Below are 13434 nucleotides of genomic sequence, written 5' to 3' on the forward strand. Positions count from 1 at the left end.
TTGATGGTAGAGTTGGTTGATAGTGGATTACTTGAAGGTAAGGTTGGTTGATGGTTTGGCTGATGGTCAGTTGGCTGGTAGATTGGTTGATAATGGGTTGGTTGATGGTAAGGTTGGTTCACAGTTGGTTTGGTTGATGGTCAGGTTGGTTGATGGTGGAGTTGATGATGGGTTGGTTGATGGTCAGGTTGGTTGATGGTGGAGTTGGTTGATGATGGGTTGGTTGATGGTCAGGTTGGTTGATGATGGATTGGTTGATGATGGGTTGGTTGATGGTAAGGTTGGTTGATGGTGGAGTTGGTTGATGATGGGTTGGTTGATGATGGGCTGGTTGATGGTAAGGTTGGTTGACGGTGGAGTTGGTTGATGAGTTGGTTGATGGTAAGGTTGGTTGATGGTCTGTTTGGTTGATGGTCAGGTTGATTGATGGTGCAGTTGGTTGATAGGTTGGTTGATGATGGGTTGGTTGACGGTAAGGTTGGTTCATGGTCAGTTTGGTTGATGGTGCAGTTAGTTGATAGGTTGGTTGATGAGGGGTTGGTTGATGTTAAGGTTGGTTGATGGTGGATTGATTGATGGTGGAATTGGTTTATAGTCATATTAGCTGGTGGTGCATCATTTGAATGTAAGGTTGGTTGGTGGTAGGCTTGGTTAATGGTAAGGTTGATTGTTGATGGGTTGGTTGATGGTGGGTTGATTGACAATGGGTTGGTTGATGGTGTGGTTAGTTGGCAATAAGGTTGATTGATAATATGGTTGGAAGGCTTACACTTACAGTGTAAGTGGGTAGGTGTGGGTCTGGGGCTAGGGCTAGGCTCCCATTTGTAGGAAACTCCCAGTAGAATGGGTGGCCAAGAATGGAAATGTTTTAGAGAGTTGACTGACAACTGCAGCCCAGTGTGCAGTGAACTCTCACGTCAGCCTGCTGGAACCTCACTGCATTTGCAAATAGATGAGCTACAGCTTTATTTTCTCAATTTAAAAGATACTAATCAGTGATGTAGATTTAGGAAATCTGTTGAATCAGTGGCAGAGTCAGATGGGTAGATGTGAGGGCTCTTTCTCCCCTGATGCCTTCAGCAAATCCCTCTGGTTACCATTGTGCCCAATAGTGCTCACTGCTGTTTTCAGAGCTGCGAGATGAGGTAGGAAAAGCTCCCCTAAGTGGACTGCATCCTCAGAGCTTCCCATGTCCCTGGGGGAGAGGTGAACCCCATGAAATGCAGCCGCTGTGTCCGAGAGTGACATGCATCCCTCTGGTGGGATGTGAGATAACTTGGCTAGAGCAGAGATGCTCAGGAGTGGGGAGGAGCCAGGGCCTTGTGGGGTGGAGACCTGTGTGGGATGCATCTCTTGGGGGGGCTTCCCAGGGCAGTGGGCCAGGCAGGCTTTTGGACACCACTGCTTTCCTTCCTGCACTAGCAATGTTTCCATTGGTTTTTCTTTTTCTTTCTTTTTTTTTTTTTTGAGATGCAGTCTGGCTGTGTTGCCCAGACTGGAGTGCAGTGGCATGATTTCGGCTCACTGCAACCTTCACCTCCTGGGTTCAAGTGATTCTCCTGCCTCCGCCTCCTGAATAGCTGGGATTACAGGTGTGGGCCACCACATCCGGCTAATTTTTGTATTTTTAGTAGAGACAGCGTTTCACCATGTTGGCCAGGCTGGTTTCAAACTCCTCACCTCAGGTGATCCGCCTGCCTCGGCCTCCCAAAGTGCTGGGATTACAGGCGTGAGCCGCTGCGCCTGTCCTCCATTGGTTTTTAACTGAATTCAGTTTGGTGACTGCTGCAGACGTGGATGTTCGTTTCCAAGAACCACTTCCTCTGCTGAGGCCCAAAACTTTTGTAACTGACTCTTCCTTCCATCTCTAGGCAGAGATCAGTGTGAGGGACAAGACTTTTCTGTTGCCTTAGGAGACAGCAAAGAAAGATTGCATATCCAGTACAACGTCAGTGTGTCCTGCGTTTGGTTTTATTCTTAGTTTATTTGGTTTTATTCTTAGTTTCTGAAAAATCTCACTTCCTCTAAAACAGCACTTCTTAAATCACATCTCTGTTGTTGTCATTGGGTCTTTTCCCTTCCTCCTCCAAAGAGTTTAAGAAATGCCAAGTTAAACGTAGCTAAACAGGTGTTTTTTTTTTTTAATTTTTTTTTACCTGCAGAATCCTCAGAACTCTTAAGTGGCTTTATATTCATCCAAAAAGTCTTCTAAGGGGTGCAAAGAATGGAGTGTTTTCCAAACTTATCTGAAACCAGAAACATCATTTCATGGGATTTACTAACAATGTCATGCAGAAGCTAGAGTGTCACACACGGAGCGTGGGGAATGTGGCCTAGAAATTTAGTTCCCTTCACTCACTGTGGCTATGCGATTAATGGGAGTAGCTCTTGGCCCGTCCATCTGCAGATGGAGATGTTTGTTTCCATTGCCGAAAATGCTGTGGTGGGAAGGCACTGGCAGTGTCGCCTGTTGAGGAACTTGTTTTGCCAAACATACTCAGCAGGTGACTGAGGAGTGCCTTCCCCTCCCATAAGGCCCCTTCTGCCGGCAGAAGACGCCTGTGACCTCAGCTCCCACCTGGTGGAGCAGAGATGGGCAGCACTGGGCAGCCCCAGGCCTCCGGGAGGCCCCTGTTCACCCACAGCGTCCCAGGTGCACTGGGTGTTGCCAGGCAGGGATAGGGAGTGGGCTCTGGGCAGAGTCGGTGTGAGTTCACCAAAGTCTCCACCTTGAGTTCCTCCAGCCCAGTTGTAAGAGAGCCCACAAGGGTCAGGGGAAGCCGAGATGGAGGCACACACCCAGGGAACATCGTGGTACCTGCTGCAGGGAAGCCCACGGGCGTGGCTGTGAGTCCCAGGAGGCAGAGGTCAGCAGCCTGAAGGTCTTCTCAAATATGGGAGGCCAGGCCCAGGAGTTGAAGGAAAAAGGTTTATCCATGGGAGAAGGAATAGTGGGGCTCTCCCACCCCTAACTGGATGATTCTGCAATAACCAGAGACAAGAACAAGAAATCGCAGCCATTCTCCTGAGGGGACAGGGGGCCCCGTTTCTTCAAAGTCCCCTCTCACCCTCAGGCATCATGAACCTAGAAGGGGAATTCTTCCGTCTCCCTGGTCCTGGCCACGCAGTGTCCACCTTTCCTGTTATAGCCACGATGTCCGTGGAGAAGGAAGTCCAGCCCCCGGGAAATTGGAACTTGTGCCCAGGTCCTTGCCTGCTGAGGCCTGAGCCGGCGTTGGGCACAGGTGGCTCTGCCCAGCCCTCAGCCTCTCTGCCTTGTCCCTAAGCCCGAGAGCACAAAAGAACCCCTGCAGGGGAAATGCTGCTGGTGTCATGGCAACAGCTGCTTCACTCCTGATAGGGGCCCGGCCAAGGCCCCGTCTCCCGCAAGCACTGGACCCCAGAGAGGATACCAGGGCCTGCAGGGTGAAAGTGAGCTTCTGCTAAAAGGGGAGGCCCAGGCTGTGGGGTCCAGGTTGCCCCTACCCCAGCCCCACGCATCTAGGAATCTAGCACGTCTATAGCCCCTCGGGCGTGAGCCCACTCCCTGTCAATCATAGTTGAAGGCAGTGCTTGCTGAGTGTTCGGGCTTCCCATGGCCCCCTGGCCCCAGGTTACTCCCTGAGGTCCAGGACACTGCCTGCCTCACCTTGAACTGGGGTCCCCTGGGCCTGCGGTGTCTTCTCTGTCATTGCCAACAGCTCCTTATGCACTCAGAGTGGCCTCCTTTTGTTCCTTTGTCCTGGTGATCAGGGGAGAAGGCATTTAGACTCCCCCTACCCCCATGCCATGGGAGGAAGCTGGAAGCAGGGGTCTCGGAGGATGGGGGACACGGGTCTGGGGACTGGGGTTTCTGTGCCCGACGGGGACAGCATGATGCAGGCTTCAGGCTTTAGCTGGGTCTGTGACAAGAGCCATGGACCACAGGAGGAAGCACGTGGCGCCCTCCTGCACGTGAGCAGCTGGGAGGCTGCCCTTCTAGGCCTGTGGCTTAGGAGCCCGGAGCCTCCTGGAGCCCAGGGTCACACGTGTCTGAGCTTGAGGCCCCGACTTGGGAACCGAGGGAGCGCCGTCTGGATTGTGCAGTTGGTGAACTGCGGCTTTGGTTCAATCCTTTGTGGTGCTGCAGCCGCTCAATCCCCAGGTGTGTTTTGCTCTGCCTCATTCCCTCAAGGTGTTGGGACCCTGCAGACACGGGTGCGGGAGATCACCACCGTGTCCATTTCGAGAGCTTTCCTGAGGCCCACAGTGTGCAGGCGGCAGCCATTGTGCGGGCACTGGGAGGGTCGCGGCCTCGGGCCGGGGCGGTAACCGGCTCTTCCCTAGCTGCTGCAGCACTTTATGTTTGTAAATTCATGGGGTCCTTGTGGCCACTGGGAGTGGAGAGCGGGCGTTATTTTCATTTCACAGCTGAGTGTCACATGTCCCAGATTGTCAGCCAGGACATGGCCCAGCTAGGACTTGAACCCAGGAGGTCTGGCTCTGGGGCTGACTTTTTGTCTACAGCCCGGTGTATTGCAATGTAGACAGGACACTCAGCGCCTGGCCGAGCCCGTCAGCCGCAGTCTGCAGACCATGGCTGAGGGAGCCTGAGTGATCTGTAGGGTACCTCGGGGCACTGAACATGCACGCACAGAACCAGGGCTGCAACCCCAGCATCAGCCTCTGTAGGTGGCAGCAACAGACATTTGGGCTGGGAGGCAGGGCTTGGTGGTCAGCACCACGCTCACACGGGACCAGCTGTGCACCTGCCTGGGCCCTCTGCAGCTTCAGGCTCCGATGGGGTGGCTGGGCCAGCTGCTGACGCCTCTACTCTGCTCCCCGCAGCTTGCACGCGGACACCAGGTGGCGCTGTCATCTATCAGCTATGTGGGCTGCTCCCTCTCCGTGCTCTGCCTGGTGGCCACACTGGTCACCTTCGCCGTGCTGTCGTGAGTCCCCTTTTCTGATCCACCCAACAGCCCCTCAGCCCCTGCCTGCACCCCAGATCTCAAGATGGATGAGACGGGAGAGGGGAGGGGCTGTGGCAGTAAGAGCACCAGGCTTAGCTAAGCTGGAAAGGTCTGGAAAGGCCCCCAGCCCAGGCACAGGAATTCTGGTGGAACCCAAGCCAGGCAAAAGGAGATGGCCATGGGCCTGGGGACCCCGCAGCCCCCCGCAGTTCACACATTCATTCCGGCTCCCACGTTCCTCAGCACAGGCGTGTGGTCGGCTTTGAGGGCCTGACTGCGCTCAAGAGACGTGAGAACATGCTTGAGTGGGGACTGGACAATAACCAAGTAAACAAAAGCGAGAACCAACATCTTCACGGTGATCACGCCACGAGGCGGCAGGGCAGAGAGGGAGGGGTACAGCTGGGTCCCAGCAGTGGTCAGGAAGCTTATGCTGAGGGAGACATTTGGGCCGCCATGCAGGGACCGGGGAGAGGGCTTACCGCATGGGAACAGCTATGCAAAGGCCCCACAGCTGGAATAAGCTGGGACTTTGAGAAGCAGGAACATGAGTTGGGAAAGAAAAGAACTGAGTCAGGGCAGAGCCACGGCCCAGGATCAGACTGTGTAGGGCTGGGTGGGCATGCAAGGAGCTGGGATCAGATCCAAGAGCAATAGGGAGCCACTGAGGGTCCACAGCAGGGAGTGACAGCAGCCCTTCTGGCTGCTCTTGGAGAAATGGATACAGGGACTTTGTGGGCCATGGAGCTGAGCCCGGGGGACTGGGTCGGCGCAGGGCCCGGGCCTCACACCCTGCTTCTGTCCTCAGCTCCGTGAGCACCATCCGGAACCAGCGCTACCACATCCACGCCAACCTGTCCTTCGCTGTGCTGGTGGCCCAGGTCCTGCTGCTCATTAGCTTCCACCTGGAGCCGGGCACGGTGAGTGGGCGCAGCTTCTTGTTCCTGCGCTGTCCTTCCCCTGCCTCCTCAGATGTCACTGGGTGGCACCTTCTCCTGCTAGCTTTTTCCACTCAGATTTCAGACCCTGTCTCACCAGACAACCAGGGCTGTGGTTTTTCGGGGGAAGCAGAGACCGTGACGTGCACGAGCTGGTTCCTCTGCTGCACGCCAGCCTCGGGTAAAGCTGCCGCTGCCGCCACCCACTCACACTGCCTAGCATCAGCTACGCGCAAGGCACGGTGACAAGGGCTTGCATCTGCAAAGCCATCTCACCCTCTAAGCAGCCTGTCATCCTCCCAGCCTACAGATAAAGGAATTGGGGCACAGGGCTTACAGGCCTTGGCCAAGCTGACGGCCTGATGTGGGCAGACCCGGACTCTTGTCAGCTGCAGGCTGTGCGCTTCATCAGGTGCTTGACAGCAAACAGTTGTGCCACGTCTGCTCAGCGAAGCAGACCTGCAGACCTAGATGCCACCTTTACCTGCTCTTTGCATGGAGGTGGGGGGTTCTCTGGGCCCTAGGAAGTTTTAGACCTCACAGAAGTCAAAGAGCTGAGACTCTCTGAAGTGACCCAGCAGCGGAGTGACGTGGGCTTGTAAACCAGCTGATGGAAGAGAAAAATGGAGGGCTGCCTGCTCCACGTGTGGGAGGAAAAAGGGAGCTGGTTCTGGCAGAAGCTCTTAGGAACCCAGCCAGATAAGCCTGTGGTCTTAGGGTGCAATCAGGATTGGCCAGCAGAAGATGAACCTTTACTCCATGCCTAGCGGATCAGCAGAGCCTCTCCTCACTGCCCAGCGGAGCCCTTTGTCCCCATGCATGTCCTGGGGCTGCTGTCTGTGGACGGACCCGCCTTCCTGTGGCAGCAGGCACCTCCCGCACAGGGCATCCCACCTTGGACTCGGAAGCATCCGCGAAGTTCCTGGATGCACCGTGAAATGGACAGGGTGTGCAATGGCCTCATGCTCTCCCGCTGGATGCTTCTCAGGCTCCGGTGTGAACCATCATGCAAGGATTCCTTACAGTGCAGATTTTGGTTCAGGAGCTGTGGGTGGGGCCCAGAATACTGTATTTCTATCAATCATTCCGGTGATGCTGACGCTGCCTGTCCAAGTCCACGCTGGGGAGCGAGGTCCCACTGTGTGCTGGCAGCAGGAGGGGAGGCAGGTCTGCAGCAGCTCCAGGTGTCTGTAATCCCAGCTGGTGGCCCTAGGGGACTGGGAGAGCATCTTTCCTCCAGAACCCTGTGTCTGAATCCCAGGGAAGGGCTCCGATTGGTCCTGCTCTCCCAGAGACCTGTGTCTGAATCCCAGGGAAGGGCTCCGATTGGTCCTGCTCTCCCAGAGACCTGTGTCTGAATCCCAGGGAAGGGCTCCGATTGGTCCTGTTTGAGGGGTGTGCCTACAGGGTAAACCTTTGTGCCAGATGGGAGAGGATGATTGTAGTGGTTGGTCCCACCCGAGCCTCTCAGGTAGGGAGGGGCTGCTCCCCAAGGGAAAGGGGCAGCTGGTCCTGGAAGACACAGAGCCAGGGGTCGCTGATCCAACAAAAATAATAGGTGTATCTTATTTTTTATCTATATATAACAGATCATGATGACAAGAAACACATTTAGTGGCTCATACATTCCTTCTCTGAGAACTGACTTGGGCACATCTGAAGGACACAACTTGGAGCACCAGCAGAGCTGGGTTGTCCTGGGGTCCTTGGCTTGTGTTCCGTCCTGGGCTCTGGTTCCCTGGACTTTTATCTAGAGCTAATGGACAAGGCCTGGCTGTTCCCAGCACCTGGACTCACGGGGAGCAGAGGGGTGGAGCCCCAGGAGGATCTGAGGCTGCACAGTTCAGGGCCTGCCTCTCTCCGTCCTGGGCACCTGGGGCCTCTGGGCCAGAGGGGAGGAATGGAGAGGTTCCCAAGGCCCTGCCTGTCTGTCCCTGAGCCCTACTGAGGGGAAGCCTGTGGAGCAGCATGGTTGCCTGAGCCCCTTTCAGTTCTGGGTAACTACAACTTGGAAGCTGCAGTCAATTTAGTTAGAACTGAGGGTTCAGCCACATGGCAGGCAGCAGGCTCCACACCTCTCTGGGAGCCACATGGCTTCCAAAGTTCCCTGTTCCAGGCCTCACTTGAGGGGAGGGAAACTCTTCCATAGTCCCCATCTTAGCCCCAGTATCCACCCTGATTGGACCAGGTGAGTCATGTGCCCATCCCTGAGCCAGTCCTGTTGCAAGGAATGGATAGTTTTGCTGATGGGTTGGGCCTGAGTCCTGTGCCCTCTCCTGAAACAGTCTCCATCCCTGGGGACAACATGGTACTGTGATTGGCTAGCCGTGAGTCACGTGCTGCACCCAAATCCCTGGGCCTAGCAACAGGAGGGGTACTGTGATTGGCTAGCCATGAGTCACGTGCTGCACCCAAATCCCTGGGCCTAGCAACAGGAGGGGTACTGTGATTGGCTAGCCATGAGTCACGTGCTGCACCCAAATCACCGGGCCTGAGCAACAGGAAGATACCCTGGGAAGAAATGTGGTCACGTGACCAAAAGACTCCCCAGGCCACGGATACTGGGAGGCTGGGACCATAGCCACGCCCAGGGCCCGCCCTGGGCTGTCTCACCTCCCATCTCTGGTTAAATCCTAGACCCCCTGCCGGGTGATGGCCGTGCTCCTACACTACTTCTTCCTGAGTGCCTTCGCATGGATGCTGGTGGAAGGGCTGCACCTCTACAGCATGGTGATCAAGGTCTTTGGGTCGGAGGACAGCAAGCACCGTTACTACTATGGGATGGGATGGGGTAGGTGGGGCAGGGCAGGTGGGACAGGAAGAGATAGGTGGGGATGGGGCAGGCAGGACAGGATGAGACAGGTGGAAGTGGGGACAGAAGGGGCAGGTGGGATGGGGGGAGGTGGAAACGGGATTTGATAGGACGGGACAGGGAAAGTCAGATGTGCTTTCATCTTCATATTATGCTTCTTGGTGCCACCTAGAGACCCAGCTAGGAAGGAGAGTCCACTGGCTAATCAAAGGCAAAAATTCCCCATCACTTGGAAACATTTCCAACCTTCCTGACTTGATTTATCAATTTTGGTGATCTTTTCAAAGAACCAACTTTTGGTTTGATTTTCTTTTTTGTTTTCTATTATCGGTTTCTTTAATTTCTGCTTTAATCTTCATTCTTTCCTTTCTTCTGCTTATTTTAGCTTTAGTTTCTTCTTGTTTTCCAGTGTGTCGAAGTGAAAGTTGAGGTTACTGAAATTTTCTTTTTTAATATAGGCACGTATAGTGATATATTTTATTCTTCCCACTGTTTTAACTGCATCCTGCATGTTTCATTTGTGCCTTCGTTTTAAATTCATCTCAAAGTATTTTCAAATTTATTTAATTTTTATTTGACCCATGGATTATTGTGTTGTTTAATTTGCACATATTCGTGAGTTTCTCACTTTTTTCTATTATTGATGTCTAATTTTATTTCATTGTGGAAAGACAGCATATTTTGTATGATTTCAGTCCTTTTAACTGTATGAAGGTTTGTTTTATGTCTTAGCAAGTATCTCTCCTGGAAAGTGCTCCATATGCCCTTGAGAAGAATGTGTATTCTGCTGTTGGATGGGGTGGTCTCCAGATACCTGTTAGGCCTAAGTTGGTTTATAGTGTTGTTCAAGTCTTCTGTTTCCTCACTGATCTTTTTTCTAGTTGTTCTGTCCATTACTGAAGTGTTGAAGTCACCATTTGTTGTATTGTCTGTTTCTCCCTTCAATTTGTTGATGTTTCCTGTCGCTTGGGGTTCTGTTTTTAGGTACACATATGTTTATACTTACATCTTTCTGACGAATCAACCCTTTTACATTAATAAAACATCTCTTCATCTCCTTATGTTTTGTTTTAAAGTCTGTTTGTCCCGTATGATTAGTAGAGCCACTCCAGCTTTCTTGCAGTTGCTGTTTGCAGAGTATATATATTTTCCATCCTTTTACTTTCTACTTATTTGTATCTTTGAACCTAAGGCATATCTCCTGTAAACAGAATACAATTGGATTTTTAAAAATTGTCTGTCAATTTCTGCCTTTTGGCTGGGTCATTTAATCCTTTCACAGGTAATGTTATGATATATATGGTGAATTCACATCAACAATTTTTCTCTTGGTTTTCTTTTTTCTTTTTTCTTTTTTTTTTTTTTTGAGACGGAGTCTTGCTCTGTCGCCCGGGCTGGAGTGCAGTGGCCGGATCTCAGCTCACTGCAAGCTCCGCCTCCTGGGTTCCTGCCATTCTCCTGCCTCAGCCTCCTGAGTAGCTGGGACTACAGGCGCCCGCCACCTCGCCCGGCTAGTTTTTTTGTATTTTTAGTAGAGACGGGGTTTCACCGTGTTAGCCAGGATGGTCTCGATCTCCTGACCTCGTGATCCGCCCGTCTCGGCCTCCCAAAGTGCTGGGATTACAGGCTTGAGCCACCGCGCCCGGCCTCTCTTGGTTTTCTATATGTTTACTGTCTGTTTTGTTTATTCTTCCTTTACTTCTTTCTTTTGAATTAAGTGAATATTTCCTACTGTAACAGTTTAATTCTCTGAATGATTTTTTCACTTTCTTTGGTTATTTTCCTAGCGATTGACCTAATGCTTACTATATACATCTTAGCATATTAGAATCTATTCCAAATTTATACTAAATTACAAAATACAAACATTATTTTTATATAGGCATATTCTCTCTTCCTTTTGTTCTGTGATTATTGTTATACATATTACATCTGTATAAGGCACAATTCAGTGATACATTTTTATAACTATCGCTTTAATCTTGTATCTTTTAAGGAAGCTGGGATAAAAGGAGAGCAAGTACATATTTATAGAGTTATATTAACCTTCTTATTTCCTATTTCTGGTTCTCTGTATTTTTTTCCTGTGAATTTGAGTTTCCATCTGGTGTTGTTGCTTGCTATGTGTATATATGTTTCTGTGTGTGTTAAGATTACTTTTTGGGGTCATTTGCTTTCAGCCTGGAGAACTTTCTTTGTTATTTCTTGTAAGGCATGTCTGCTAGCAACAGATTTAGTTGTTGTTTATCTGGAAATGCCTTTATTTCATCTTCATTTTTAAAAAGTAGTTTTTCCAGATATAAGATTCTTTCTTGCTTTTCATTCTTTGATTACGTCATCTCACTGCCTTCTGGCTCTGTTGTCTCTCATAATAAATCAAGACTTAATCTTACTGGGGCCCCTTGTATTTGAAGAATTGTTTTTCTTTTGATTCTTTCAAGACTTTCTCTTCGTATTTGTCTTTCAGCACTTTAACTCTGATGTGACTGAGTGTATATCTCATTGTGTTTACCTTTTTTTTTTTTTCTTCTTTTTGTGACAGGGTTTCAGTCACCCAGGCTGGAGTGCAGTGGCACCGCTCACTGCAACCTCTGCCTCCCAGCCTCAAGTGATGCTTCCACCTCACCCTCTTGAGTAGCTGGGACCACAGTTACATGTCACCATGCCTGGCTAATTTTTGTGTTTTTGGAGAGACAGAGTTTCTCCATGTTGTCCAGGCTGGTCCTGAACTTTTGGGCACAAGCAGTCCGCCCACTTCAGCCTCCCAAAGGGCTGGGATTACAGGCGTGAGCCACCATGCCTGGCCCACGTTTTGGTGTTTATTGAGCTTCTTAGATTAATTATCTTCATCAAATTTGGGAACATTTCAGCCATTATTTATTGAAATACATTTTGTGTTTCTTTGTCTCTCTCCTCTCTTTCTGATATTCCCGTTATGAATAGGTTGGTGTGCTTAATGGTGTTCCACATTTCTCGGAGACTCTTGATTTTTCTTCGTTCTTTTTTTTCTTTGTTCTTCAAATTGCATAATCTTTCTTTATCTCTCTTCAAGTTCACTGATTCTTCTGTCAGTTTGGATCTGTTTTGGAACCCCTCTAGTGGAGTTTTAAAATTTCAGTTATTATACTTTTCAACTCCAGAATTTCCATTTGGTTCTTTTTTTAGAATTGTGATCTCTTTCTTGCTATTCTGTGTTTGATGAGACAGGGTCGTTGTGCAGTCCTTTACTTTTTCAACGATGGTTTCATTTAGTTCTTTGAACATATTTATAATGATTGCTTTGAAGTCTTTTTTTTTTTTTTTTTTTTTGATAAATATGACAACTGAGCCTTCTCACAGGCAGTTTCTGTTGCCTAGATTTTTCCCGTGTATGTGTCACACTTTCTGGTTTCTTTGTATATCTCATAGTTTTTTGTTGAAGACTTGTCATCTTAGATGATACATTGTAGCCACCCTTGATACAGATTCCCTCCTTCGGTGGCTTCTCCCTGCATGCTTATTTATTTGTTTAGTAACTTGGCTGGACTATTTAGCAAGGTCTGTTTCCCTTGTGGTGTGATGGTGGGAGTCCTCTGAGGTCACTCCCCAGAGGGCAGTCTCAGGCATGTGCAGTCACCCTTTAGCAGAGCACCGCTCTCTCTCAAGCTCTCTACTTATGTTTGTATAACACCATCTGTTAGGTTCCGCTAATTGCCAGACGATGGCGCTGTTGTTTCCAACAATAGCTTGGGGCACATGCTGCTTTACAGCTTGATCTAGTTAACTCCAGGCCCCTTTGTAGGGGTATTTGTGAGGCCAGTCTTTGAGGTTTGTTCTGACCCCAGGAAGGCTCTTCTTAGCTGTCTCTTCCCTGGCTCTCTCCCGTAAACCAGCCGGAATATGGTTATCTTGGTGTTGTCATGGAGCCACCAGCTTCCTCTTCATTCCCTACTGCAAAGGCTCCGTTCTTCCCCAGACTACGTTAGGCTTGAACTTCTCCACTCTGTTTCAGATCGGTTCCCATGGGGAGCACTCGGGAGTTCTCTAACCTAATGGGTAGCTTCTTTTCCTGGAAGAATTCCTGAGGTACTGCTCTGTGAGGTACTGCTCTGGAGCTGCAGGCAAGGACAGTGGCCCACTTTTTGTGGAGTGACATGTCTGCCTGTCATGCAGGGCACTGGGTGGGGGAAATAGCTTCAGATCTTCCGAGCTTGCCTCTCCCAGTGTAGAACCTCTGCCCTATGAGTCAACAGAGATGGGGGCAGTGAGGCCCCAGGGTTCCGAGCCTGCCACACCTGGACAGACCCTGCATACTATGAGTTGGAGGAGGAAGGGAGTCCCAACCTTTCAGCTGCTTTTACCTGGACTAGAGCTTCTAGAGCACAAAGTCTGGGGGAATGAGAAATGTGGGCAGCCGTCCCCACCTCCCCCAGCCTGGAGACACACCACAGCCCTGGACTGGGAGCTAGAGGGAGTGGAGCCCTGTCTCTTGCCCACACCTACTTGGAGCAGAGCCTCTGTCACACCAAGCTGGGCAGGGAAGCAGGTTTTGGCTGAAGTGCCACAGACTCAGTCTTCTTAACAAGATTTAGTAGATTTTCTTGAGCCAATTTTTCGTAATTTGCTCTATACCCTTAGGAAAATGTGCAGAGACTTGCAATGATTGTGTTTTTAAAAACTTTTTTTTTCAGCGATAGCTGTCACTGTGGGGAGGGGTCCGCTGAGCGGCTCGTGCTGTCACTGTGGGGAGGGT

The 13434-nt window shown here is 50.5% G+C and overlaps 1 protein-coding gene across 1 annotated transcript in view; it reads left to right on the forward strand.

Moving 5' to 3' along the window:
• ADGRD1 (adhesion G protein-coupled receptor D1) overlaps window positions 1-13434 on the forward strand; it is a 180287-nt gene that overhangs the window by 138802 nt on the left and 28051 nt on the right. The window contains exons 16-18 of the mRNA XM_023187255.1: window positions 4828-4931; window positions 5761-5872; window positions 8528-8681. Coding sequence (XP_023043023.1) covers window positions 4828-4931; window positions 5761-5872; window positions 8528-8681 — 370 coding nt within the window. The remainder of the gene's footprint in view (window positions 1-4827; window positions 4932-5760; window positions 5873-8527; window positions 8682-13434) is intronic.

The sequence above is a fragment of the Piliocolobus tephrosceles genome, chromosome 10 (assembly GCF_002776525.5).
Source record: "Piliocolobus tephrosceles isolate RC106 chromosome 10, ASM277652v3, whole genome shotgun sequence".
NCBI lineage: Eukaryota > Metazoa > Chordata > Mammalia > Primates > Cercopithecidae > Piliocolobus > Piliocolobus tephrosceles.